General features: G+C 47.1%; 1 protein-coding gene across 1 annotated transcript in view; it reads left to right on the forward strand.

Moving 5' to 3' along the window:
- Positions 1-26,690, forward strand: part of LOC311134159 (inositol 1,4,5-trisphosphate-gated calcium channel ITPR1-like) — a gene marked incomplete at its 5' end in the record, with an annotated part of 152,309 nt that overhangs the window by 93,365 nt on the left and 32,254 nt on the right. Inside the window, 9 exons of the mRNA XM_084167769.1 lie at positions 12,163-12,352; positions 12,603-12,877; positions 13,785-13,985; positions 18,825-18,935; positions 20,809-20,904; positions 21,018-21,155; positions 22,162-22,260; positions 22,902-23,094; positions 26,373-26,495. Coding sequence (XP_084023895.1) covers positions 12,163-12,352; positions 12,603-12,877; positions 13,785-13,985; positions 18,825-18,935; positions 20,809-20,904; positions 21,018-21,155; positions 22,162-22,260; positions 22,902-23,094; positions 26,373-26,495 — 1,426 coding nt within the window. The remainder of the gene's footprint in view (positions 1-12,162; positions 12,353-12,602; positions 12,878-13,784; positions 13,986-18,824; positions 18,936-20,808; positions 20,905-21,017; positions 21,156-22,161; positions 22,261-22,901; positions 23,095-26,372; positions 26,496-26,690) is intronic.

Here is a 26,690-nt window from a genome sequence, read left to right on the forward strand (position 1 = left end):
AAGAGGTTAAACATTTACTTAGTATTCAGACCCCTTGACTTTTTCCACATTTTGTTACATTACAGCCTTATTCTAAAATTGATTAAATTGTTTATTTTCCCCCTCATCAATCTACACACAATACCCCATAATGACAAAGCAAAAACAGATTTGTATAAATTCTAGCACATTTATATTTTTTAAAATACTGAAATAACATTTACATAAGTATTCAGACCCTTTACTCAGTATTTTGTTGAAGCACCTTTGGCAGCGATTACAGCCTTGAGTTTTCTTGGGTATGACGCTATAAGCTTGGCACATCTGTATTTGGGGAGTTTCTCCCATTCTTCTCTGCAGACCCTCTCAAGCTCTGTCATGTTGGATGGGGAGCGTCGCTTCACAGCTATTTTCAGGTCTCTCCAGAGATGTTCGATCGGGTTCAAGTCCGGGCTCTGGCTTGGCCGCTCAAGGACATTCAGAGACTTGTCCCAAAGCCACTCCTGCTTTGTCTTGGCTGTGTGCTTAGGGTCGTTGTCCTGTTGGAAGGTGAACCTTCGCCCCAGTCTGAGGTCCTGAGCGCTCTGGAGCAGGTTTTCATCAAGGATCTCTCTGTACTTAGCTCCGTTCATCTTTGCCTCGATCCAGACTAGTCTCCCAGTCCCTGCCACTGAAAAACATCCCCACAGCATTTTAAAATATTTATTTATTTATTTAACCTTTATTTAACCAAGGAAGCCAGTTGAGAATAAGTTCTCGTTTACAACTGCGACCTGGCCAAGATAAAGCAAAGCAGTGCGATTAAAAACAACAACAACACAGAGTTACATATGGGGTAAAACAAAACATAAAGTCAATAACACAATAGAAAATCTATATACAGTGTGTGCAAATGTAGTAGGTTAGGGAGGTAAGGCAATAAATAGGCCATAGTGCAAAATAGCTACAATTTAGTATTAACACTGGAATGATAGATGTGCAGAAGATGATGTGCAAATAGAGATACTGGGGCACAAATGAGCAAAATAAATAACAATATGGGGATGAGGTAGTTGGGTGGGCTAATTACAGATGGGCTGTGTACAGGTGCAGTGTTCGGTAAGCTGCTCTGACAACTGATGCGTTAAGTTAGTGAGGGAGATAAGAGTCTCCAGCTTCAGAGATTTTTGCAGTTCGTTCCAGTCATTGGCAGCAGAGAACTGGAAGGAATGGCGGCCAAAGGAGGTGTTGGCTTTGGGGATGACCAGTGAGATATACCTGCTGGAGCGCATACTACGGGTGGGTGTTGCTGTGGTGACCAATGAGCTAAGATAAGGTAGGGATTTGCCTAGCAGTGATTTATAGGTGACCTGGAGCCAGTGGGTTTGGCGACGAATATGTAGTGAGGGCCAGCCAACGAGAGCGTACAGGTCACAATGGTGGGTAGTATATGGGGCTTTGGTGACAAAACGGATGGCACTGTGATAGACTACATCCAATTTGCTGAGTAAAGTGTTGGAGGCTATTTTGTAAATGACATCGCCGAAGTCAAGGATCGGTAGGATAGTCAGTTTTACGAGGGCATGTTTGGCAGCATGAGTGAAGGAGGCTTTGTTGCAAAATAGGAAGCCGATTCTAGATTTAACTTTGGATTGGAGATGCTTAATGTGAGTCTGGAAGGAGAGTTTACGGTCTAACCAGACACCTAGGTATTTGTAGTTGTCCACATATTCTAAGTCAGACCCGCCGAGAGTAGTGATTCTAGTCGGGCGGGCGGGTGCAAGCAGCATTCGATTGAAGAGCATGCATTTAGTTTTACTAGCGTTTAAGAGCAGTTGGAGGCTACGGAAGGAGTGCTGTATGGCATTGAAGCTCGTTTGGAGGTTTGTTAACACAGTGTCCAATGAAGGGCCAGATGTATACAAAATGGTGTCGTCTGCATAGAGGTGGATCTGAGAGTCACCAGCAGCAAGAGCGACATCATTGATATACACAGAGAATAGTCAGCCCGAGAATTGAACCCTGTGGCACCCCCATAGAGACTGCCAGAGGTCCAGACCACAGGCCCTCCGATTTGACACATTGAACTCTATCTGAGAAGTAATTGGTGAACCAGCCGAGGCAGTCATTTGAGAAACCAAGGCTATTTAATCTACCAATAACAATGTGGTGATTGACGGAGTCGAAAGCCTTGGCCAGGTCGATGAAGACGGCTGCACAGTACTGTCTTTTATCGATCGTGGTTATAATATCGTTTAGGACATTGAGCGTGGCTGAGGTGCACCCATGACCAGCTCGGAAACCAGATTCCATAGCGGAGAAGGTACGGTGTGATTCGAAATGGTCGGTGATCTGTTTGTTAACTTGGCTTTCAAATACTTTCGAAAGGCAGGGCAGGATGGATATAGGTCTGAAACAGTTTGGATCTAGAGTGTCACCCCCTTTGAAGAGGGGGATGACCGCGGCAGCTTTCTAATCTCTGGGGATCTCAGACGATACGAAAGAGAGGTTGAACAGTCTGGTAATAGGGGTTGTGACAATTTTGGCGGCTAATTTTATAAAGAAAGGGTCCAGATTGTCTAGCCCAGCTGATTTGTAGGGGTCCAGATTTTGCAGCTCTTTCAGAACATTAGCTATCTGAATTTTGGTGAAGTAGAAGCGGGGAGGGGCAGATTATCGTAGATTTATCGGTAGTGACAGTGTTTCCTAGCCTCAGTGCAGTGGGCAGCTGGGAGGAGGTGGTCTTATTCTCCATGGACTTTACAGTGTCCCAAAACTTTTTGGAGTTAGTGCTACAGGATGCAAATTTCTGTTTGAAAAAGCTAGCCTTTGCTTTCCTAACTGATTGTGTATATTGGTTCCTGACTTCCCTGAAAAGTTGTATATCGCAGGGGCTGTTCGATGCTAATGCAGTACGCCACAGGATGTTTTTGTGCTGGTCAAGGGCAGTCAAGTCTAGGGTGAACCAGGGCCTATATCTGTTCTTAGTTCTGAATTTTTGGAATGGCGCATGCTTATTTAAGATGGAGAGGAAAGCACTTTTAAAGAACAACCAGGCATCCTCTACTGACGGAATGAGGTCAATATCCATCCAGGATACCCGGGCCAGGTCAATTTGAAAGGCCTGCTCGTTTTAGGGAGCGTTTGACAGTGATGAGGGGTGGTCGTTTGACCGCGGACCCATTACGGACGCAGGCGATGAGGCAGTGATCGCTGAGATCCTGGTTGAAGACAGCAGAGGTGTATTTAGAGGGAAAATTAGTCAGGATGATATCTATGAGGGTGCCCATGTTAACGGATTTAGGGTTGAACCTGGTAGGTTCCTTGATAATTTGTGTGAGATTGAGGGCATCTAGTTTAGATTGTAGAATGGCCGGGATGTTAAGCATGTCCCAGTTTAGTTCACCAAGCAATACGAACTCTGAGGATAGATGGGGGGCAATCAATTCACATATGGTGTCCAGTGCACAGCTGGGGGCTGAGGGGGGTCTGTAGCAAGTGGCAACAGTGAGAGACTTATTTCTGGAAAGGTGGATTTTTAGAAGTAGAAGCTCAAACTGTTTGGGCACAGACCTGGATAGTATGATAGAGCTCTGCAGGCATCTCTACAGTAGATTGCAACTCCGCCCCCTTTGGCAGTTCTATCTAGACGGAAAATGTTGTAGTTGGGAATGGACATTTCTGAATCTTTGGTGGCCTTCCTAAGCCAGGATTCAGACACTGCTAGAACATCAGGGTTGGCTGAGTGTGCTAACGCAGTGAATAACTCAAACTTAGGGAGGAGGCTTCTGATGTTAACATGCAAGAAACCAAGGCTTTTGCGGTTACAGAAGTCAACAAATGATAGCGCCTGGGGAGTAGGAGTGATACTGGGGGCTACAGGGCCTTGGTTAACCTCTACATCACCAGAGGAACAGAGGAGGAATAGAATAAGGATACGGCTAAAGGCTTTAAGAACTGGTCTTCTAGTGCGTTGGGTACAGAGAATAAAAGAGGCAGATTTACGGTCGTTGTAGAATAAATTCAGGGCAGTATGTACAGACAAGGATATGGAAGGATATGAGTACAGTGGAGGTAAACCAAAGCGTTGGGTAACGATGAAAGAGATAGCATCACTGGAGGCACCGATTGAGCCGGTCTCCACGTGTGTGGGGGGTGGGACAAAGGAGCTGTCTGAGGCAGGTTGAGTGGCACTGGGGGCTCTACAGTGAAAAAGTACAGTAAGAACTAACCGTGTAATTCGAGGGAGCTAAGACAACAGCTGGTAATGGTGACAAAAGTTTGAGCTGAGGCTAAACAGATAAACAGGATGGGGTACCGTATAAAGGAACAGTCCAGCAGGCATCAGCTGTGTAGCTGAGTGATCATAAGGTCCAGTGAACAGCAATAGGTGAGTCCGGGAGCAGTTCAGTTCAGTGGCTGCTACGGCACAGGCGAGTGGGAGGCACGGCAGTTGATTGCGTGTGCTAGCGGGCTGGGTCTAGCAGATGGATCTTCGTGGTCATTGCAACGGGAAGCCTGTTGAAACCACATCAGACGATTATGTCGGCAGACCAGTCATGATGGATCGGCGGGGCTCCGTGTCAATACTAGGAGGTCCCGTCCGGTTGACAGAGAGGTAGATAGCTATAGGAGATGGGCTCGAGGCTAGCTCAAGGCTAACTGGGGCTTGCTACTGGACAGCGGTGATTAGCCAACAACAACAACAGCCATTCGGTTGCAGCTAGCTAGTTGCGATGATCCAGTGTTAAGGTCCAGTGATTCAGTGATTCCGGCAGAAAATCCAATATGCTATGGCGAAGGTATAAAAAATTATAGAATCCGTTCCACATTGGGTGAGGCGGGTTGCAGGAAAGTATATTTAGTTAAAGGATGGAAAGTGAGATTGAGAAATATATACAAAAAATACAAAAAAAAACAGGCTATTTACATGAGGACACTACAGATGCTGCCACCACCAGGCTTCACTGTAGGAATGGTGCCAGGTTTCCTCTAGACGTTATGCTTGGCATTCAGGCCGAAGAGTTCAATCTTGGTTTCATCAGACCAGAGAATCTTGTTTCTCATGTTCTGAGAGTCTTTTTGTGCCTTTTGTCAAACTCGAAGCGGGCTGTCATGTGCCTTTTACTGAGGAGTGGCTTCCGTCTGGCCACTCTACCATAAAGTCCTGATTGGTGGAGTGCTGCAGAGATGGTTGTCCTTCTGGAAGGTTCTCCCATCTCCACAGAGGAACTCTAGAGCTCTGTCAGAGTGACCATCGGGTTCTTGGTCACCTCCATGACCAAGGCCCTTCTCCCCCGATTTCTCAGTTTGCCTGGGCGGCCTGCTCTAGGAAGAGTCTTGGTGGTTCCAAACCTTTTCCATTTAAGAATGATGGAGGCCACTGTGTTCTTGGCGACCTTCAATGCTGCAGAAATGTTTGGGTACCCTTCTCCAGATCTGTGCCTCGACACAATCCTGTCTCGGAGCTCTACGGACAATTCCTTCGATGTCATGGCTTGGTTTTTGCTCTGACATGCACTGTCAACTGTGGGACCTTATATAGACAGGTATGTACCTTTCCAAATCATGTCCAATCAATTGAATTTACCGCAGGTGGACTCTAATCAAGTTGTAGAAACATCTCAAAGATGATCAATGGAAACAGGATGCAACTGAGCTCAATTTCAAGTTAATTTTTATACATTTGCAAACATTTCTAAAAACCTGTTTTCGCTTTGTCATTATGGGGTATTGTGTGTAGATTGATGAGGATAAAAAAAATTAATAGAATAAGGCTGTAATGTAACAAAATGTGGAAAAAATAAAGAGGTCTGAATACTTTCCTAATGCACTGTATGTATATATGTATGTATATAAACTATGTATACAAAAGTATGTGGACACCCCTACAAATTAGTAAATCTGGCTATTTCAGCCACAGCCGTTGCTGACAGGTGTATAAAATCGAGTACACAGCTATGTAATTTCCATAAACAAACATTGGCAGTAGAATGGCCTTACTGAAAAGCTCAGTGACTTTCAACGTGGCACCATCATAGGATGCCACCTTTCCAACAAGTCAGTTCTTCAACCTTCTGCCCTGCTAGATCTGCCCCGGTCAACTGTAAGTGCTGTTATTGTGAAGTAGAAACATCTAGGAGCAACAACTGCTCAGTCGCGAAAAGGTATGCCACACAACCTCACAGAACGGGACTGCAGAGTGCGGAAGCGTGTAGCGTGATGAAATCGTCTGTCCTCGGTTGCAACACTGACTACCGAGTTCCAAACTGCCTCTTGAAGCAACATCAGCACAACAACTGTTTGTCTGGAGCTTCATGAAATGGGTTTCAATGGCCGAGCTTTACACAACTCCAGCCAAGTGTCGGTTGGAGTTGTGTAAAGCTCGCTACCATTGGACTCTGGAGCAGTGGAAACGCATTCTCTGGAGTGATGAATAACGCTTCACCATCTGGCAGTCCGACGGACAAATCTGGGTTTGGCGGATGCCAGGAGAAAGCTACCTGCCCCAAAGCATAGTGCCAACTGCTAAGTTTGGTGGAGGAGGAATAATGGTCTGGGGCTGTTTTTCATGGTTCGGGCTAGGCCCCTTAGTTCCAGTGAAGGGAAATGTTAACCCTACAGCATAAAATGCCATTCTAGATTATTCTGTTGTGGCAACAGTTTGGGGAAAGCCCTTTCCTGTTTCAGCATGACAATGCCCCCGTGCACAAAGCGAGGTTAGAGTCCACCTGTGGTAAATTCAATTGATTGGACATGATTTGGAAAAGTACATACCTGTCTATATAAGGTCCCACAGTTGCATGTCAGAGCAAAAACCAAGCCATGAGGTCGAAGGAATTGTCCGTAGAGCTCCGAGACAGGATTGTGTTGAGGCACAGATCTGGAGAAGGGTCCCAAAAAATGTCTGCAGCATTGAAGGTCCCCAAGAACACAGTGGCCTCCATCATTCTTAAATGGAAGAAGTTTGGAACCACCAAGACTCTTCCTAGAGCTAACCGCCAAGATTGTGCAAAGCTGTCATCAAGGCAAAAGGTGGCTATTTGAAGAATCACAAATATAAAATATATTTAGATTTGTTTAACACTTTTTTGGTTACTACATGATTCCATATGTGTTATTTCATAGTTTTGATGTCTTCACTATTATTCTACAATGTAGAAAATAGTAAAAATAAAGAAAAACCCTTGAATGAGTAGGTGTTCTAAAACTTTTGACCGGTAGTGTATGTATGTGTATATTCTTATGGGGTGGGATTCTTGGTCATTTGTCGGTCTGCCCTTTTTCGTTAGTTTCTTGAGTTACAACACTCTTCAGCAATCAGGGTATTTTCTCCACCTTCATAAACTGTTCTCTTATTAGTAATCAATGATCTCGCTTCTCACTACCACACAGTGTTCCAAGCACTCCTTAACTCCCCCCTACAGTTCCACCATGCTGATGGCAGTGGCTGGCAGGGGTTGTGATTAGATACTGGTTGGTTGGTTGGTTGATTTGTTTGTTTTTCTATCCTCTTATAATTATATGACCGGGCCTCTGTAGAACTCAGTGAAGTGAAGTGCCGCAGCTTGCTCCCTCCCAGCATGCTCCCCTCCCAGAGCGGGTCGCCGTGGTTACCGGCTGGGTGGGTACGGTACGGTGCCCCCCAGTGATTACAGCCACAGCAATTTTGCTTACTGAAGCTTTAGGAGAGAGGAGGCAAGGGAGAGAGAGGGAGCGAGGGAGCCAGTGATATAAATAGAGCTTACATAACTGCCCCTTGTTGATGCCAAGAGCCGGGACAGCAGTGAAGAGGAGGAACATAAAAAAGAGAAAGATAGGAATGCATAATGACCTTGTTTGTTGTAAAGAGAGACCTGGGGGCGGGGCCCAGCCTACTGTACGTGACGGTGAGCGCCAGGGTCGACAGGGGCCTCGGGGGCTTTTGATACAGAGGGCTTAGTGCACCCAGTGGGCCTTGCAGGCAGGGTCTAAGCTGCTGCAGAGCACAAGCTGGTGGTTTCCTGGAAGAATGAATCACCAGGTTGATGGTGCATGCCCAGGGCCCAGGGATAAATAAGCTTACCACCACAGCCATGCTGGTTATTAGAATCTAGAGGGCTAGAGTGCAGATGCAACAGGTGTGTGTGTGGCTCTGCTGCACTCTGCTTCAGATGGTAAAGGAAAAGGTTATTGTTCTACTCTGTTCTGTTTCCCCATCTATCCTAGCTGTGATGCATTGTGGGACATTCCCGCTGCAGGAAAGGTCACTGCCCTCATGCCATGGGCATGTATTGTACACATGAACAGTATCCTTGTTTGCCATCTGTCATGCATGTGGTAAAAGGCGGGCCACAGGCCTGTGGTTGGGTGAGGGAGGGGATTAAATGTCACTTGGCAATGCCCAAGTACTATTGAGTATCACCTAGTAATGGCACCTTAATGCCTAGGCCAGGGTTCCCCAACTGGCGGCCGGCGGGTGGTTTTATTTGTCCCACAAAGTTTTCAGAGCCAAAAAATATATATATTTTTTTCTTTATATATATATTTATATATTTTTTATGTTGGACATAAAAGACTGTAAAAAACACCAGGAAATCAGCTCCAAGTGATTTTAATTTAAGAAATCTCTTCCCAAGTATTCCCACACATAATAGAGAGACACGACACATGATCATATACAAATGTAAGCAAGGTTTGAAATGATTGTTTTAGTCAAACATTATATTTGTTTGGGCATCTTGTGGTTAATTTGCAATCTAAAAATGATTTGGAACTATACTACCAGTCAAAAGTTTGGACACACCTACTCATTCTTAATTTTTACAATTTTTTACATTGTAGAATAATAGTGAAGACATCAAAACTATGAAATACCACATATGGAAGCATGTAGTAACCAAAAAAGTGTTTAAACAAATCAAAATATATTTAATATTTGAAATTCTTCAAATAGCCACCCTTTGCCTTGATGACAGCTTTGCACACTCTTGGCATTCTCTCAACCAGCTTCATGAGGTAGTCACCTGGAATTCATTTCAATTAACAGGTGTGCCTACTTAAAAGTTAATTTGTGGAATTTATTTCCTTCTTAATGCGTTTGAGCCAATCAGTTGTGTTGTGACAAGGTAGGGGGGGTATACAGAAGATAGCCCTATTTGGTAAAAGACCAAGTCCATATTATGGCAAGAACAGCTCAAATAAGCAAAGAGAAACGACAGTCCATCATTACTTTAAGACATGAAGGTCAGTCAATTTGGAAAAGTGCAGTCGCAAAAACCATCAAGCGCTATGATGAAACTGGCTCTCATGAGGACCACCACAGGAATGGAAGACCCAGAGTTACCTCTGCTAAATAGGATAAGTTCATTAGAGTTACCACCCACAGAAATTGCAGCCCAAATAAATGCTTCACAGAGTTTAAGTCACAGGCACATCTCAACATCAACTGTTCAGAGGGTACTGTGTGAATCAGGCCTTCATGGTCGAATTGCTGCAAAGAAACCACTACTAAAGGACACCAATAATAAGAAGAGACCTGCTTGGGCCAAGAAACACGAGCAATGGACATTAGACTGGTGGAAATTTGTCCTTTGGTCTGGAGTCCAAATTTGAGATTTTTGGTTGCAACCGCCGTGTCTTTGTGAGACGCGGTGTGGTTGAACTGATTATCTCTGCATGTGTAGTTCCCACCGTAAAGCATGGAGGAGGAGGTGTTATGGTGTGGGGTGACACTGTCTGTGATTTATTTAGAATTCAAGGCACACTTAACCAGCATGGCTACCACAGCATTTTGCAGCAGTACACCATCCCATCTGGTTTGGGCTTAGTGGGACTATCATTTGTTTTTCAACAGGACAATGACCCAACACACCTCCAGGCTGTGTAAGGGCTATTTTACCAAGAAGGAGAGTGATGGAGTGCTGCATCAGATGACCTGGCCTCCACAATCCCCCGACCTCAACCCAATTGAGATGGTTTGGGATGAGTCGGACGGCAGAGTGAAGGAAAAGCAGCCAACAAGCGCTCAGCATATGTGGGAACTCCTTCAAGACTGCTGGAAAAGCATTCCAGGTGAAGCTGGTTGAGAGAATGCCAAGAGTGTGCAAAGCTGTCATCAAGGCAAAGGGTGGCTATTTGAAGAATCTCAAATATATTTTGATTTGTTTAACATTTTAGTCATTTAGCAGACACTCTTATCCAGAGTGACTTACAGTTAGTGAGTGCATACAATGTTTAATTTTTTACATTTGAACCTTTTTTAGTTTTTTATACTGGCCCCCCTGTGGGAAACAAACCCACAACCCTGGCGTTGCAAACACCATGCTCTACCAACTGAGCTACATCCCTGCCGGCCATTCCCTCCCCTACCCTGTACGACGCTGGGCCAATTGTGCGCCGCCCCATGGGTCTCCCGGTCGCGGCCGGCTACGACAGAGCCTGGTTTCGAACCAGGATCTCTAGTGGCACAGCTTGCACTGCGATGCAGTGCCTTAGACCACTGCGCCACTCGGGAGACAGTTTAACACTTTTTTTTGGTCACTACATGATTCCATATGTGTTTATTCATAGTATTGATGTCTTCACTATTATTCTACAATGTAGAAAATAATAAAAATAAAGAAAAACCCTGGAATGAGTAGGCGTGTCCAAACTTTTGACTGGTTCTGTATGTTTTTCCTTAGCCAGCTCTATTCCTGCTGCTGTTGTTGTTGTTGTTTTCTTGGACATTGTCATAAGGCAGTCAGGTGTTGACATAATTATTGTCATCCAAGCGATTGGAGATGAAATTACTTGTTTATGGTCACAGTCATGAGGGCTTCCCATTTGAACTGGGTAATGTTGTTATAAAGTTGCTTTCTGGCAGTTGTCCCCTCTGTGTGGCAATGGGTGGAGGTTTGCCTGCTTACATAACCACTGCTGATCACTATCAATGAATGACTCTGGTCTTGTCAACAAGATTGACTTAACTAGCATTCTTTCTTTTTACATTTTTGTTGTTTATTGGAAAGTTATTTTAAAGGGGTACAAAGTGCTTCAATTAACTTAAGTTGAACTTTGAGTGCTTACTCCCAGGTCACGGTTACTGGTGGAATTCTATGAGTACTGTTGAATGCATGCACAGTTTTACTATAATATTTCAGTTTTTCCTTCAACTTTTGTATACTGATGTTCCCTTATCTCTGACAGAGGGACTTCAATGAGTTGAGTCTCAACCTGGAAAGAAGGCTGGTTATGTAAGAGGTTTTCAAACTGCTCCAGAATTCATGCGATAACTCCCACCCGCCTCTGGTCTCCCCTCCCTCCCCCTCCCTCTTCCCTCTCACACCACGCACACACTTCGTGCCACTCTGGCGCTCAAAAAGCAGGGAAGGATTTTCCACCTCTTCTTTCCCTCCATTTTCCCCCTTTTTCTCTGATGTAACAGTGTTTGAGCTGAGGCTCGGTTGCAGTGGCTCCCTCCCTTCAACCACTCAGCTGATTACAAGCCTTATGTAAGGACTGGAGGGATAATGAGGGGAAAATGGGACCGGTTGATACTAGCTGGAAAAAGCAAAGTCCCACGCATGGAATAAAACGTTTTCAAATTAGGTTGCAAAAAAATACATTTGTTTTATAGGTTTTGCAGTGTTAGACTATAGACATAAAGTCCTAGACTTTCACTTGAAGAGTTTTGTTTTGGTGATATTACTAAAGTACTTGATGCTGAATTTGCTTAAAGCCACCGTTGTTTGAGTTGAAAAACCTCCTGTGATTGCTGTGTACCTGGCTGTGTTTGCTGTATGACTTTGTGTACAGTGCAGCCTGCCCTGCACGGTGCCAGTAGAGTTGTGCCCTTTGGGCAGAGAGCAGATTGTGTGAAAACAGGTGAGCACATGGAGGCACTCCAGGTTATTTCCTTGGCATAGGGCTGAGAGCTGAGGGTTATTTAACAGAGCTTCAGAGAGAGAGAGAGCCTCTGGGTGCATAGCAGCCAGACAGACAGACAGACAGACAGACGGAGAGACGTGGTCAAACTGCCAACAAACGGAACAACAAATATAACAGACCTTTGAGCTGTTTACCTTGTATCGCTTACAATGGGAAACATGTAGATTATCTGACAACATTATCATAATACCTCACTATGAATCCCTCTAGCTACCGCTTCCCATACAAACACAGAATGAACTCAAACAAAACCTCTTACATCCACATTTACTTGTTATTCTTGTCCGTGTCCAGAAATCCTTCTTCATGCGCCTGACGGGGGAAAACAAGTCGGAGATGTTCTTCAAGGTGTTCTATGAGAGGATGAAGCTAGCCCAGCAGGAGATCAAGGCCACTGTGACCGTCAACACCAGCGACCTGGGCAGCAAGAAGAAAGACGAGGAGCCCCCGGACAAGGACACGCCCACTGCTAAAGGAAAGAAAGGTCAGGGGTCAGGATAGCGGGCCTGGTGTGAACAACATCCTGTTCCTGTCTACTGAGACAGTCAATGCAGTGAATTTACTGCACTCAGAACATGTCACAAATCATACATCAGTCATTCACAAACAAGCTCACGTTCTGTGACAGCTACAGCTCTGCTCCTGTGTGCACTGTGCAGTGAGACTCTCCCATGTCTTACTCTGTTGCCCTTCGCTGTGTGTGTCTCTGAATTCTCCTGCTCCTCTCTCTACAGGAATGGAGGTGGCAGTGGTGTCTACGGTGGCGGTTACCATAGTGACGGAGGAGGTCAAGGAGCAACTTGTGGAGGCGTCCACGGTCACTAAGAAGGCGTTCACAAGGTACCGGCGCGAGGCCGAGGCAGAGGAGCACCTGGCTGCCTCTGAGGGTCAGGGCCCCGCCAGCACTCCAGACGACCAGGAAGGGGAGATGAGCGTCATTATCACCATCATGCAGCCCATCCTGCGCCTCATGCAGCTGCTGTGTGAAAACCACAACAGGGAGCTGCAGGTTGGTCAGCCACACCACCAGGGGGCACTAGTCTGGTTTACATTACACAATTTAGTAATAAAAGGGAGGCTCCGATGGTTGCTCAGGCCCCATGGCGCACTTACCGTTTCAGTGCTGGTAAATTTCCGTCACCAGATCTTTATACAGAAATGAAACCATATGGTGAAAATAGACATCCGTTGGAACAACGTGATGCAACTGTTTCCATATCTGGTAGCGCTCGGTCTGGTTTCACTATGAGGACGATTGTGTTTAGAAATGGGGACGTCCAATACCTCAGACAGACAGTGAACTTCCCCCAATAACATCCTCTGTGCAGTAAGGTCAAGGCTCCACATCATTGACAGATAGCTGGATGCTGAATCACCGTGGCTCGTAATCAGTTGTGCAGTGTATATGGCGTGGCTGGATTGATCCTGAGCCAAACACACAGCGGGCTAAGATAATCATGATTTAATCTCATTGAGATGTTTAGACTCACAAATTAAACATGCGTCTCATCATTAGATAAACCAGCCATTTAATTAAACTCTTAGGCAGAAAGCAACTGTAACAGGTAGCCTTTTTAACACAGCAAATGAAGCATTGATAATTGGTCATTTCTGATTATATTATACTCAAAAGCCAGTGGTCCTCTGTAGCTCAATTGGTAGAGCATGGCGCTTGTAACGCCAGGGTAGTGGGTTCGATCCCCGGGACCACCCATACGTAAAAATGTATGCACACATGACTATAAGTCGCTTTGGATAAAAGCGTCTGCTAAATAGCCTATTATTATTAGTTTTCAGTGGAATAAACCAATTTGTTCATAGAGAGATCTGAGCGCATTGTTCATATTGCCAATGTTTAGAAAGAACATATGAATTAGTGTGTCTCTAACTTTGAGTTGTGTGTCTCTTTCCTCCAGAACTTCCTACGGTGTCAGAACAACAAGAACAACTATAATCTGGTGTGTGAGACGCTGCAGTTCCTGGACTGTATCTGTGGCAGCACCACGGGAGGCCTGGGTCTACTGGGACTCTACATCAATGAGAAGAACGTAGGCCTCATCAACCAGACAGTAGAGAGCCTCACAGAGTACTGCCAGGGACCCTGCCATGAGAATCAGGTGGGCATACACACACACACACACACTCACAGACACACCGATTTTACAAATGTTGTGTTTTGAGGTTCCTCCTACTGTCTAGATCAAAAGTATTGTTTTATATGTGCACATGCTATCACGTTTCAGGAGAAGACCCAGATGCAGACAGTATCGAAGTAACAAACGTTTATTACAAAAACAGGGGGCAGGCAAACGACAGGTCAAGGGCATGCAGAGGTCGGTAACAGGAAACAGGAGACAAAGGGCTGTGAGACATGGGTTTGATCCTAGACACATGAAAAGTGGGATGTATACGGAGGGTACGGGGCAACAGAAGACGAACAGCAGAGGGGCTAATGATCTTGGAGATGGGGAAAGGGCCGATAAATCGGGGGGAAAGTTTGCAGGACTCCACCCGGAGGGGCAGATCTCGGGTGGACAGCCATACCTTCTGCCCGAGACGATACCGGGGAGCCGGGGTCCGGTGGCGAGCCGCTTGTTGTCGATACCTGGAGGTGGTCTTGAGAAGAGCCGACTGGGCTCTCCTCCAGGTACGACGACAGCGGCGGACAAACATTTGGGCCGAGGGTATGCCGACCTCTTCCTCTTGCTCCGGGAAGAGTGGGGGCTGTTAACCCATACTCAAAGGGCGAAAGACCCGTGGCAGAGCAGGGAAGGGTGTTGCGGGCATTTTTCGACCCACACTAGTTGCTGGCTCCAGGTGGTGGGGTTGGCGGAGACCAGGCAGCGCAGAGTCGTCTCCAGGTCTTGGTTGGCTCGCTCCGACTGGCCGTTGGACTGAGGGTGGAAACCGAAGGACAGGCTGGCCGACGACCCAATGAGTGTGCAGAACGGAGGACCCCGGTCGGAGACCATGTCCACTGGGAGTCCATGGATCCGGAAGACGTGCTGCACCATGAGCTGGGCCATCTCTTTGGCGGTGGTTAGCTTGGGGAGAGGAATGAAGTGTGTGGCTTTGTAAAACCGGTCCACAACTGTCAGGATGGCGGTGTTGCCATCAGACGGGGGAAGACCTGTGACAAAGTCCAGGGATATGTGAGACCAGGGACGGTGAGGAACAGGCATAAGTTGGAGGAGACCAGCCGGAGCTTGCAGAGGAGTCTTGTGCTGCGCACAGATCGTGCAGGCGGCGACGAACCAGGAGACGTCAGGAACCATGGTAGGCCACCAAAAGCGTTGTCGCACAAAGGCCGTGTGGCAAGCAAGCCTGGGGGAGTGGGCCCACTCCATAACCGAGGAGCGGACAGCGTCAGGAAAAAACATATGGTTATCTGCCCCCCCCCCCCCCCCCCCCCCCCCGGGGTTTGGCTGGGAACGCTGCGCCTCCCAGACCTGCTTCTCTATTCCCCAACTGAGTGCAGTCGCCAAGCACAAGGTGGGAAGGACGGTCTTGGATTCCGGGGGTGTAGGCGCGGGGCTGTAGCGGCGTGACAGCACATCTGGCTTGACATTCTTAGATCCCGGTCGGTATGAGAGGGAGAAGTTGAACCGGGTGAAAAGCAGGGCCCACCTAGCTTGCCTGGAATTGAGACGCTTGGCAGTGCAGAGATATTCCATGTCCTTGTGGTCTGTCCACACAATGAATGGATGTTCTGGCCCCTCCAGCCAGTGCCTTCACACCTCCAATGCCATCTTCACCACGAGAAGCTCACGATTCCCCACATCTTAATTCCTCTCCGTGGTGTTGAGGCAATGGGAGAAGAAGGTGCAGGGATGTAACTTGAGGTCCAGGGCGGAACGCTGGGACAGGACCGCCCCACTCTGACATCCGAAGCATCGGCCTCCACCACGAACTGACGGGACGGGTCAGGATGAACCAAGATGGGAGCAGTGGTGAAACAGTGTTTGAGGTCCCAGAACGCCCGGTCAGCAGCTGGGGACCATGTGAACGGAACCTTGGGAGAGGTGAGTGCAGACAGGGGGGAAGCCAGGGTGATGTAACCCCGGATAAAGCGGCAATAAAAGTTGGCGAATCCCAGGAAACATTGCAGCTGCACTCTGGACGTAGGCTGGGGCCAATCCACCACCGCTCTCACGTTCCCGGGATCCACCTGTACACTCCCTGCAGCGATGATGTAGCCCAGGAAGGGGATGGTAGAGCGATGGAATTCGTATTTCTCCGGTTTCACAAAAAGCTGGTTCTCCAGGAGGCGTTGGAGGACCTGTCGGACGTGGAGCATGTGTTCTTGGGTGGAGCGGGAGATGACAAGGATCTCATCGAGGTAGACGAAGACGAACCAGTTCAACATGTCGCGGAGAACATCCTTAACCAGGACCTGGAACACAGCTGGAACATTGGTAAGGCCAAATGGCATGACCAGATACTCGTAGTGACCGCTGGCTGTGTTGAAGGCAGTCTTCCACTCGTCCCCCTCCCAAATCCGCACCAGGTGGCAGGCGTTCCGTAGGTCCAGCTTGGAGAACACGTTGGCCCACTGGAGCAGCTCAAAGGCCGAGGAGATGAGTGGTAGTGGGTAGCGGTTCTTCACCGTGATGTCATTTCGTCCCCGAGGCGGAGTGGTGCCTGGGAGAAAGTTGATTCTGCAGTCGTAGGGTCAGTGCGGCGGAAGCAAAGTGGCCCGGGCCTTACTGAAAACCTCCCGGAGGTCCTGGCGGAGAGGTCCGAGGCAACTTCCGAGCCCCCAGGAAGACGTCCCGGGGCAGGCTGCGCTGACTTCAGGCAATGAGCCTGGCAGAACGGGCTCCAGCCCATGACGGTACCAGTTGACCAGTCAATAAAGGGGTTGTGTAGCTGGAGCCAAGAGAAACCCAATACCACGGGAATCTGAGGAGACTTAACTAGCAGGAAATGGATCTTCTCGCTGTGGTTCCCTGATACTCATAGTTTGATAAGGGTGGTATTGTGGGTGACCCGGCCTATAGAGCGCCCGTCCAGCGCGCTAACGTCCATGGGAATGGAGAGGGGCTGAGTGGGGATGCCCAGCTCGGTTGCCAGGGTAGCATCCATAAAGCTCTCATCGGCCCCAGAGTCGATGAGTACACAGAGAGATTTCGACTGGTTCCCCCACAGCAAGATGGCATGAAAGGGGGTGCGAGTAAGGGGAGAGGAAAAGTTATCCGTATGACCCACCAGAGTACTCGCTTTTACGGTGAGCCTGGTCTTTTCGTGGACAGGTGGTCACAAAATGACCAGTTGTTCCGCAATACAGGCAACTCTTGCTGTTCAGCTGGAGACAGCCTAGTTCTGCCTAGTTGCATCAGCTCGGGAAGAGGTGAATCGGCAGACTTCGGAGACTCTCGAGGGAACTCGGGTAGCATTGGGTTCTCTCTGCAACTGAGCTATCGGGGACTTCTGGGATTCCTCGGAGGTGAAGTGGAATCCTGGTTGGGGGGGGGGGGGTGCGATTGGAATCGGACTTCCTCTCCTTCCTTCGTTCCCAAAGTCGCCCATCGATCCGAATGGTCAAGGTGATGAGCGAGTTGATATCCGTCGGTAGTTCCCGGGCTGCAAGCTCGTCCTTTACTTCCTCTGATACTCCGTGCAGGAACATGTCGAACAGCGCTTCCGGGTTCCAGGCACACTCAGCTGCCAACGTGCGGAAATACACTGCATTGGCTGCCCGGAGTAACACTCCCTGACAATGGAGCGTCGAAAACCTTCTTTACCTCCTGCATGAACTCCTCCAGACTGAAGCATACGGCCGACTGTTGTTCCCACACTTCCGTAGCCCAGGCGAGAGCCCTCCCGGACATCAACCTGATGAGGTACGCTATCTTAGAGCTGTCCGAGGGGAAGGAGGAGGGCTGCAGCTCGATGATGAGCGAACACTGAGCGAGAAATGCCCGACAGGTTCCCGACTCTCCAGCGAAGTGTTCCGTGGGAGGTAAGCAGGGTTCTCGGGAAACCAGGGTGGCTGGGGAGAGCACGCTGCTAACAGCCGGGTTACTGAGGGGCTGGGAGGTTACAATCATGGTAGGCTGCCTAACAGACAACCCGCGGAATTGCTCCAGCAATGTGTTAAACACTCGGTCAAGGCGTTTGGCCAAGGTCTGGAACCCTTCCATGAGACCATGAAGAAACTCCTCGTTCCTTCCAATGGTGGCTCCTTGGGAGGAGATGACGTTGTGGACCTGGTCCGAGTCTGCTGGCTCAGTCATGGCCAGTTCTTACTATCACGTTTCAGGAGAAGACCCAGATGCAGACAGTGTCGAAGTAACAAACATTTATTACAAAAACAGGGGGCAGGCAAACGACAGGTCAAGGGCAGGCAGAGGTCAGTAATCCAGATCAGAGTCCAAAAGGGACAGAACGGTAGGCAGGCTCAGGGTTAGGGCAGGCAGAATGGTCAAAACTAGAAAACAGGCACTTGAGAAAGACAGGAGCAAGGGGGAAAACGATGGTAGGCTTGACGATACAAAACGAACTGGCAACAGATAAACACAGGTATATATACACTGGGGATAATGGGGAAGATGGGCCACACCTGGAGGGGGGTAGAGACAATCACAAAGACAGGTGAAACTGATCAGGGTGTGACACATGCAGTATCATGAAACGTTGTAGTCAAATTACCCAGTGATTGCATATAACTGATGGTTCTATTTCAGTAATTGCAGGGTTGGTCTTATTTGGCAGTGCTTTATTTGGCTTTTACATTCTCTTTACAAGCCCAGCTAGGTCCCAGTACACAGCTGCATACTTCTAGAAGGCTTTCCTTGCATGGCTTTTCTTTGCAGGATCATGTTAGACTAAACTAAACCCTTTGTAATATTGTTTTCTGGTAAATCTGCCAATATTTTGACTCAACCATCAACACAATGTCACATCAGTCCCAGAGAGGGATTCAAACGTTTCCTGTATGTATGTTTCTCTGTCAGAACTGCATCGCCACTCATGAATGCAACGGTATCGACATCATCATTGCTCTGATCCTCAACGACATCAACCCCCTGGGCAAGAAGAGGATGGACCTGGTGCTGGAGCTCAAGGTAAGGACACCCTGTCTTGGTTTAGTAGTCATGTTGCACCCTATATCGTTTTCCTTCATTATCCATTTGGCATATTTCTTTGTTCTGTATTTGTATTTGTATTTATTATGGATCCCACTTAGCTGCTGCCAAGGCAGCAGCTACTCTTCCTGGGGTCCAGCAAAATTAAGGCAGTTATACAATTCTAAAACATTACAATACATTCACAACAGATTTCACAACACATTAAGTGTGAGCCCTCAGGCCCCTACTCTACTACCACAAATCTACAACACAAAATCCATGTGTACGTATGTGTATAGTGCGTATGTTATTGTGTGTGTGTATGCATGTGTCTGTGCCTATGTTTGTGTTGCTTCACAGTCCCCTCTGTTTCCTAAAGTGTATTTTTATCAGTTTTTTAAATTAAATTTTACTGCTTGCTTGAGTTACTTGATGTGGAATAGAGTTTCATGTAGTCATGGCTCTATGTAGTACTGTGCGCCTCCCATAGCCTGTTCTGGACTTGGGGACTGTGAAGAAACCTCTGGTGGCATGTCTTGTGGGGTATGCATGGGTGTCCCAGCTGTGTGCCAGTAGTTCAAACAGACAGCTCGGTTCATTCAACATGTCAATACCTCTCACAAATACAAGTAGTGATGAAGTCAATCTCTCCTCCACTTTGAGCCAGGAGAGATTGACATATTATTAATGTTAGCTCTCTGTGTACATCCAAGGGCCAGCCGTGCTGCCCTGTTCTGAGCCAATTGCAATTTTCCTAAGTCCCTCTTTGTGGCACCTGACCACACGACTGAACAGTAGTCCAGGTGCGACAAAACTAGGGCCTGTAAGGACCTGCCTTGTTGATAGTGCTGTTAAAAAGGCAGAGTAGCGCTTTATTATGGAAAGACTTCTCCCCATCTTAGCTACTGTTGTATCAATATGTTTTCACCATGACAGTTTACAATCCAGGGTTACTCCAAGCAGTTTAGTCACCTCAACTTGCTCAATTTCTACATTATTTATTACAAGATATAGTTGAGGTATAGGGTTTAGTGAATGATTTGTCTCGAATACAATGCTTTTCGTTTTTGAAATAGTTAGCACTAACATATTCCTTGCCACCCATTCGGAAACTAACTGCAGCTCTTTGTTAAGTGTTGCAGTCTTTTCAGTTGCTGTAGTAGCTGACGTGTATAGTGTTGAGTCATCTGCATACATAGACACACTGGCTTTACTCAAAGCCAGTGGCATGTTGTTAGTAAAGATTGATAAAAGTAAGGGGCCTAGACAGCTGCCCTGAGGAATTCCTGATTCTACCTGGATTGTGTTGGAGAGGCTTCCATTAAAGAATACCCTCTGTGTTCTGTTAGACAGGTAACTCTTTATCCACAATATAGCAGGGGGTGTAAAGCCATAACACATACGTTTTTCCAGCAGCAGACTATGATCGATAATGTCAAAAGCCGCACTGAATTCTCACAAAACAGCCCCCCAAATATTTTTATCATCAATTTCTCTCAGCCAATCATCAGTAATTTGTGTAAGTGCTGTGCTTGTAGAATGTCCTTCCCTATAAGCGTGCTGAAAGTCTGTTGTCAATTTGTTTACTGTAAAATAGCATTGTATCTGGTCAAACACCATTTTTTCCAAAAGTTTACTAAGGGTTGGTAACAGGCTGATTGGTAGGCTATTTGAGCCAGTAAAGGGGGCATTACTATTCTTAGGTAGCGGAATAACCTTTGCTTCCCTCTGGGCCTGAGGGCACACACTTTCTAGTAGGCTTAAGTCTTCGTTTCAATGCATTTTTTTACCTTCAGTACTCATGACAACCTGAATGTTATCCATACTCCTGATGTTCTGTCTCCCTTGCCCCTCTCTCTTTCTGTTCCAGAATAATGCCTCCAAGCTCCTCTTGGCCATCATGGAGAGTCGCCATGACAGTGAGAACGCAGAGAGGATACTATACAACATGAGGCCCAAAGAACTGGTGAGTGGCATATACAGTGTTGGTTGCCAGATGCACATGCAGCACAGCATGGCACAGAGGACAATGTTAAGGCGAAGTTATCTGACGGTCTGGTTTGTGACGTTCATGTGCAGGTGGAGGTGATAAAGAAGGCCTACATGCAAGGGGAGGTGGAGCCAGAGGAGCCTGCTGAGGAAGATGAAGATGGTGAGGAAGAGCATGCAGCCTCTCCAAGAAACGTGGGCCATAACATCTACATCCTGGCTCATCAGGTACTGCAGATCACTGACTGGCTGCATGCAACTTTACACCCCCATACAGTACCCAAGCTGACAAGGTAAAAAATCTGTCATTCTGCCCCTGAGTAAGGCAGTTAACCCACTGTTCCCCGGGCTCCGATGACGTGGATGTCGATTAAGGCAGCCCGATTCAGAGGGGTTGGGTTAAATGAGGAAGACACATTTCAGTTGAATGCATTCAGTTGTACAACTGACTAGGTATCCCCCTTTCCTTTCCTTTACCCCTGTAACAGCTAAACAACCTATAGGCATATTACATCAGAGCACTACCCTCCTTGCTTCCACCGTAACCCCCCTAAGGCACAATACAGATCAATACAGCTCTATGCACGACTGTGTCTATTCACGTAGTTATGTGGGTGAACAACACCGACAGTTTCAGTTATGTAGGTGAAAATGTTGATCCCAAGTCATGATGCCCTGCAGGCTAGTGGGTGAACACTGAACAGAGTCTGCATCCTGTACTTGGAGCACAAAGACAAACAGTGGCATGTACTGTCAGACACTCCACTTATCTGCATCGCAGTGCTAGCTGTGCCACTAGAGATCCTGGTTCGAATCCAGGCTCTGTCGTAACCGACCGCGACCGGCCCAGCGTCGTCCAGGGTAGGGGAGGGAAAGGCCGGCAGGGATGTAGCTCAGTTGGTAGAGCATGGCGTTTGCAACGCCAGGGTTGTGGGTTCAATTCCCACGGGGGGCCAGTATGATTTTAAAAAATATATATAATAATAATAATAATAATAAATAATAATGTATGCTCTCAATAACTGTAAGTCGCTCTGGATAAGAGCGTCTGCTAAATGACTAAAATGTAAATGTAATGTCAGTGTCAGTCACCTGTACACACACCTAACACGTTCCATGAAGTTGGTGACTTAGAAAACCCTGATCGTCAATTTTGACCAATGTACAATGAAAATTCACAACTATAATGTGGTACTGACGACATAGGTACATTCATACAATGTTGTTGTTTCAGTTGGCCCGCCACAACAAGGAGCTGCAGGCTATGTTGAAGACCTATGGGGAGGGAGATGAAGCCCTGGAGTTCTATGCCAAGCACACAGCTCAGATTGAGGTCAGTCATTTTACTCATGATTCAGGAGAGTCAGCCATTGTGGCTCTGCCACTGCCAGTGTCCTCTCCCTGCACTGAAATTGAAGATGCATTTTGTCCACTGTGTTTTTACTATGTGATTTTCCGTTTTATTACCCCTGTGTTCACTATGGTGGATTGCAACATGTATTCTGGCAAAAATATGTTTTGACTTTTGTTACCCTACTCATGTGACAGTCATGTTATTTTTCTTGGCCTAATTTTCATACTGTCAGTATTTTGTTAGCATATGAATATGACTAGCAGCTTTGGTATGTTTGCACGTGTTCCACTGTGTGCTCAGCAAGGGGAAAGAATGCTGTCTGTTGACAATGCACAAAACCTCAAATGAGGAAGAGCTTATCAAATTAGTGTAAGGTGTTGCACAGTGCTTTTATACACACAGCCACTTATACACACTCTCTACTCCTCTTCAAGTGTATAACATTATTATAGCCAGAAAATGTATTAGCCATTTTTCCAAGGGGAAGAATAGGAACCGACATGCCACTATCTAACCATAAAGTTTGGGGCCTACCCAATACAGGGCCTAGAGTTGCCCGTACCCCCCCTGAGAGAGAAGGTCTGTGACAGGCAGCGTTGGCTGCATGTGGTTGTGTCCAGATTGTGCGGCTGGATCGCACCATGGAGCAGATAGTCTTCCCCGTGCCCAACATCTGTGAGTTCCTCACCAACGAGTCAAAGCTGCGGGTGTACTACACCACGGAGCGCGATGAGCAGGGCAGCAAGATCAACGACTTCTTCCTGCGCTCCGAGGACCTCTTCAACGAGATGAACTGGCAGAAGAAGCTGCGAGGTACTCAAGAGCCAACCACTGGTAACGCAAACACGGTTCCCTGTGCGTCCCTCTCCCTACCTCTCTATACTAGGTACCTGCTTTACATGCCCTCAGCCCTCCCTGACCCCTCCGGGTCCCTCAGGAGACACCCCAGGCTGGGTCGGGTTCTCCCTGCCTGGGCCAGAGACCCACCCTGAACCCTGGAGGGAAGGGAGGGAGGGGAGAGGGCATGTAAAGGTTGTACATTAAGTTAGAGCAGCTAACATAAAGTGGATAAAGGCTAAGATATTTACAGTGTAAGGTTGGAGTGAAATGTTTACATGACAGAGGGGGAATTGTTGAGAATGTGGGTGTGACTTACTGCCAGGTCTCATAAAGAATTGTGAAATTCTTGATTGACACATGTTCACGCCCCACACATACCACTGTTTTCACAAGCAGCTACAGTACTGTACATTTGTTTATGTTCCCACACATAATCACATGGGATATATTTGGATTGTTTACTACACTGAGTACATGCCATGGCCCTGTCTCGGAGGGAGAGAATAGATAGCTAGACAAGAGGCTGAGCTGCTCTGAGAATAGGGTGTAATGGGATTGGAGGTCAGTCTGGGTGGGTCTCTTCCATGGAGAGTCAGTCCAGGATCCAGCAGACCATCAGTACAGCAGCAGTCAATACTCCCTTCAGACACAACTGCTAGCCCCAGGCCCACAAGGGTTGAGGCAGCACAGACTGAGAGCGATCAGGAAGTCCCCTGGCATGAGCCATCTATAGGACTGCTGGAGAGTGTGGTGGAGGACAGGACCAGATTAGGCCTACTTGATGAATGGGATCCAGATGCCATGAGAGGGACTGGGGGATAGAGTGATTCAATAGAGTGAGAAGAAAGGATTTTTTGTGGAGGTAGAGGGTTAGACATTTAGAGAATAAGATTAGCGTTATCAGAATCTGTTTGCAGACAGTATAACACCCTAAGCCTCAAGGGAGGTTAAAAAAAGGGGAAAAAAAGTCCTACAGTAACTCTTGGTGTGATTGTTGATGCCCTCATCCCAAGTCCACCCGCCAAACATCCCCCATGTTACACATTCAGTAGGGCGTCTCCCTACTGATGCCTAGTTCCTGATTCCTCCATCCCCCCTCTCAGGCTGTGATCGCTGTATGACTGCACTCTTTGTTTCCTCAATGGGAGCGTGTTTCTGCCTGTCTGTCCCTCTGTGAGCCCTGTACTGTAGGAAGGGTCTGCACTCTGACACACGTGACACACGCCTCTGTCTTATCTGAATGAAACAGCAGCACAGGGACTGAGAGGCCATGTTGTTCCGTTAGTGCTAATCTCAAGTCATGAGTGCGGTGGCTTCTGTTTATAAAAGGCCCCACCCTCAGTTCCTCTTTTCAAATGAAAAAGCTGCCTCCAAAATAGCAGCGGCCACGCAACCGACCGACTCTCTGAGCAAAGACCATGTGGGCAGAAGGCGAGGCGAGCGTGGCTTATGTTGGCCGGGGAAGTGGTTGGCGGTCATGAGTGTCCAAGTTGGATGTTCAAATCCTTGGGTCAAGGGCTGGACAGTACTGAACACACTCCAAAATCAGCCCGTAGTATTTATGTACACCAAAAAAGCATGCTAATTGGCTTTGCACCCTTTCGATGTTTAGGTGAAGTTTTTGCTTTGCTGTTTAGTGTGTATTTGACCCTTGCAAATTGCCTATCTGACCCTACCCTTACGCTGTTTGAAAATAAACAGATTGTGAACCTTAGCCTGGACGTAATTCTAGTTTAATGTAGAACTAACCCTCAGTTTGAAAAACTGCTCTGGTGTGAAAATGTGTTAGCTTATGTAACCATTGTATGTAGTTCTATGTACTATCATCATCACACTTTGATTATTTGAATCAACTGTCTAGTGCAAAAACCAAAATGTGCACCCCTATTGGGTTGAATGCTTCAGCTGACACAAACAACGCAAACACTTCAGTCATTTCCTGGAACAGTTGCAGGATAGTGAAGACCTGTGCCACTGGGGTGTATTATTTGCTGCGAGAAAAACTGATAAGTGAATCGCCCAATCACCCATGATGTTTTGGTACCAGCTAACAGTAACCTTCATACAACTGTAACCAAATACAAAATTGCCACCCCTTCCCCCCTTTAAAAAATGTCATACTAGACATAATTCTAACCCCTAGTGGTATATGTCTTATATTTGAGATTTAGCTCTAGATGCAATTGTGATTGTTAAAAATGTCTAATGCACTGCATCGCAGTGCTAGAGGCATCACTACAGACCCGGGTTCGATCCCGGGCTGTATCACAACCGTCCGTGATCGGGAGTCCCATAGGGCGGCGCACATTTGGCCCAGCATCGTGAGGGTTTGGCTGGGGGGGGGGGGGCATTACTTCGCTCATCGCGCTCTACCGACTCCTTGTGGCGGGCCGGGCGCCTGCAGGCTGACCTTGGCCGTTAGTTGAACAGTGTTTCCTCCGACACATTGGTGCGGCTGGCTTCCGGGTGAAGCGGGTGGGTGTTAAGAAGCGCGGTTTGGCGGGTCATGTTTCGGAGGACGCATGACTCGACCTTCGCCTCCCGAGCCCGTTGGGGAGTTGCAGCGATGAGACAAGATCAGAATTAGGGAGAAAAAAAAGGGATACTTTGGGATTTCCCCCAGAGTCAGGTAAACTTGTAGATATCATTTGTATGTCTCTGTGTCCAGTATGAAGGGAAGTTGGAGGTAGTTTCGTGAGCAAATGGTAACTAGTGTTTGCGCAATGACGACTGGAAGTCTATGGGTATCTACTAGCAGATACCATAGACTTCCAGTCATTGTACTAACACTAGTTAGCAGTTGTGCTAGCGCTAGTTAGCAACTTCCTTCAAACTGCACGCAGAGACATAAAAATGTTATCCACGAGTTCATCTGACTCCGGAAGTATCCCTTTAAGAACCTCTGCATTGTGCAAAATAATAATAATAATAATAATAATAATAATAATAATAATAATAATAATTTATTACATTTGTAAAGTGCTTTTCATTATTCAGAATAATCTCAAAGTGCGTAAGTGGACAATCCTCCAATGAATGCTTTGTCAAATGTGTTTACATGTGCCATAGATACTGTATGTGCATCTCCTGTGATGTGTTCTGTGAATCTTGTATAAGTTTGGCGAGTGCAGCGGTATTGTGATGGTGGTGTAGTTGTAGTAGTGAATGCACTGCGTTGTTTTCTGGTGTAGAGGTGGTCCTATTGACTATGTATTGACCGTGTGTGTTGGCCCTCTTCGTCCCCTCTCCAGCCCAGCCCATTCTGTACTGGTGCTCCCGCAACATGTCCTTCTGGAGCAGCATCTCCTTCAACCTGGCCGTGCTCATGAACCTGCTGGTGGCCTTCTTCTACCCTCTGGAAGGAATCCGCGGAGGTCAGTGAGTTCTCTCCTCCTCCTTCTCCCCTACCTCCTCAATCGCTCTCTCGCTCAGCTAAATAATATGCAGGGTATCTGTGCCAAACGATGGCTGATCTCTGTATGTGTAGCTAGAGGTTCTCTGTTTAATTCTACAAGTGTGACTGTTACCAAACTGGATATTGGAGCGAATGTCAAGCACATACCATTAAA

Source organism: Coregonus lavaretus (genome assembly GCF_964263955.1).
Source record: "Coregonus lavaretus genome assembly, chromosome: 8".
NCBI classification, from domain to species: domain Eukaryota; kingdom Metazoa; phylum Chordata; class Actinopteri; order Salmoniformes; family Salmonidae; genus Coregonus; species Coregonus lavaretus.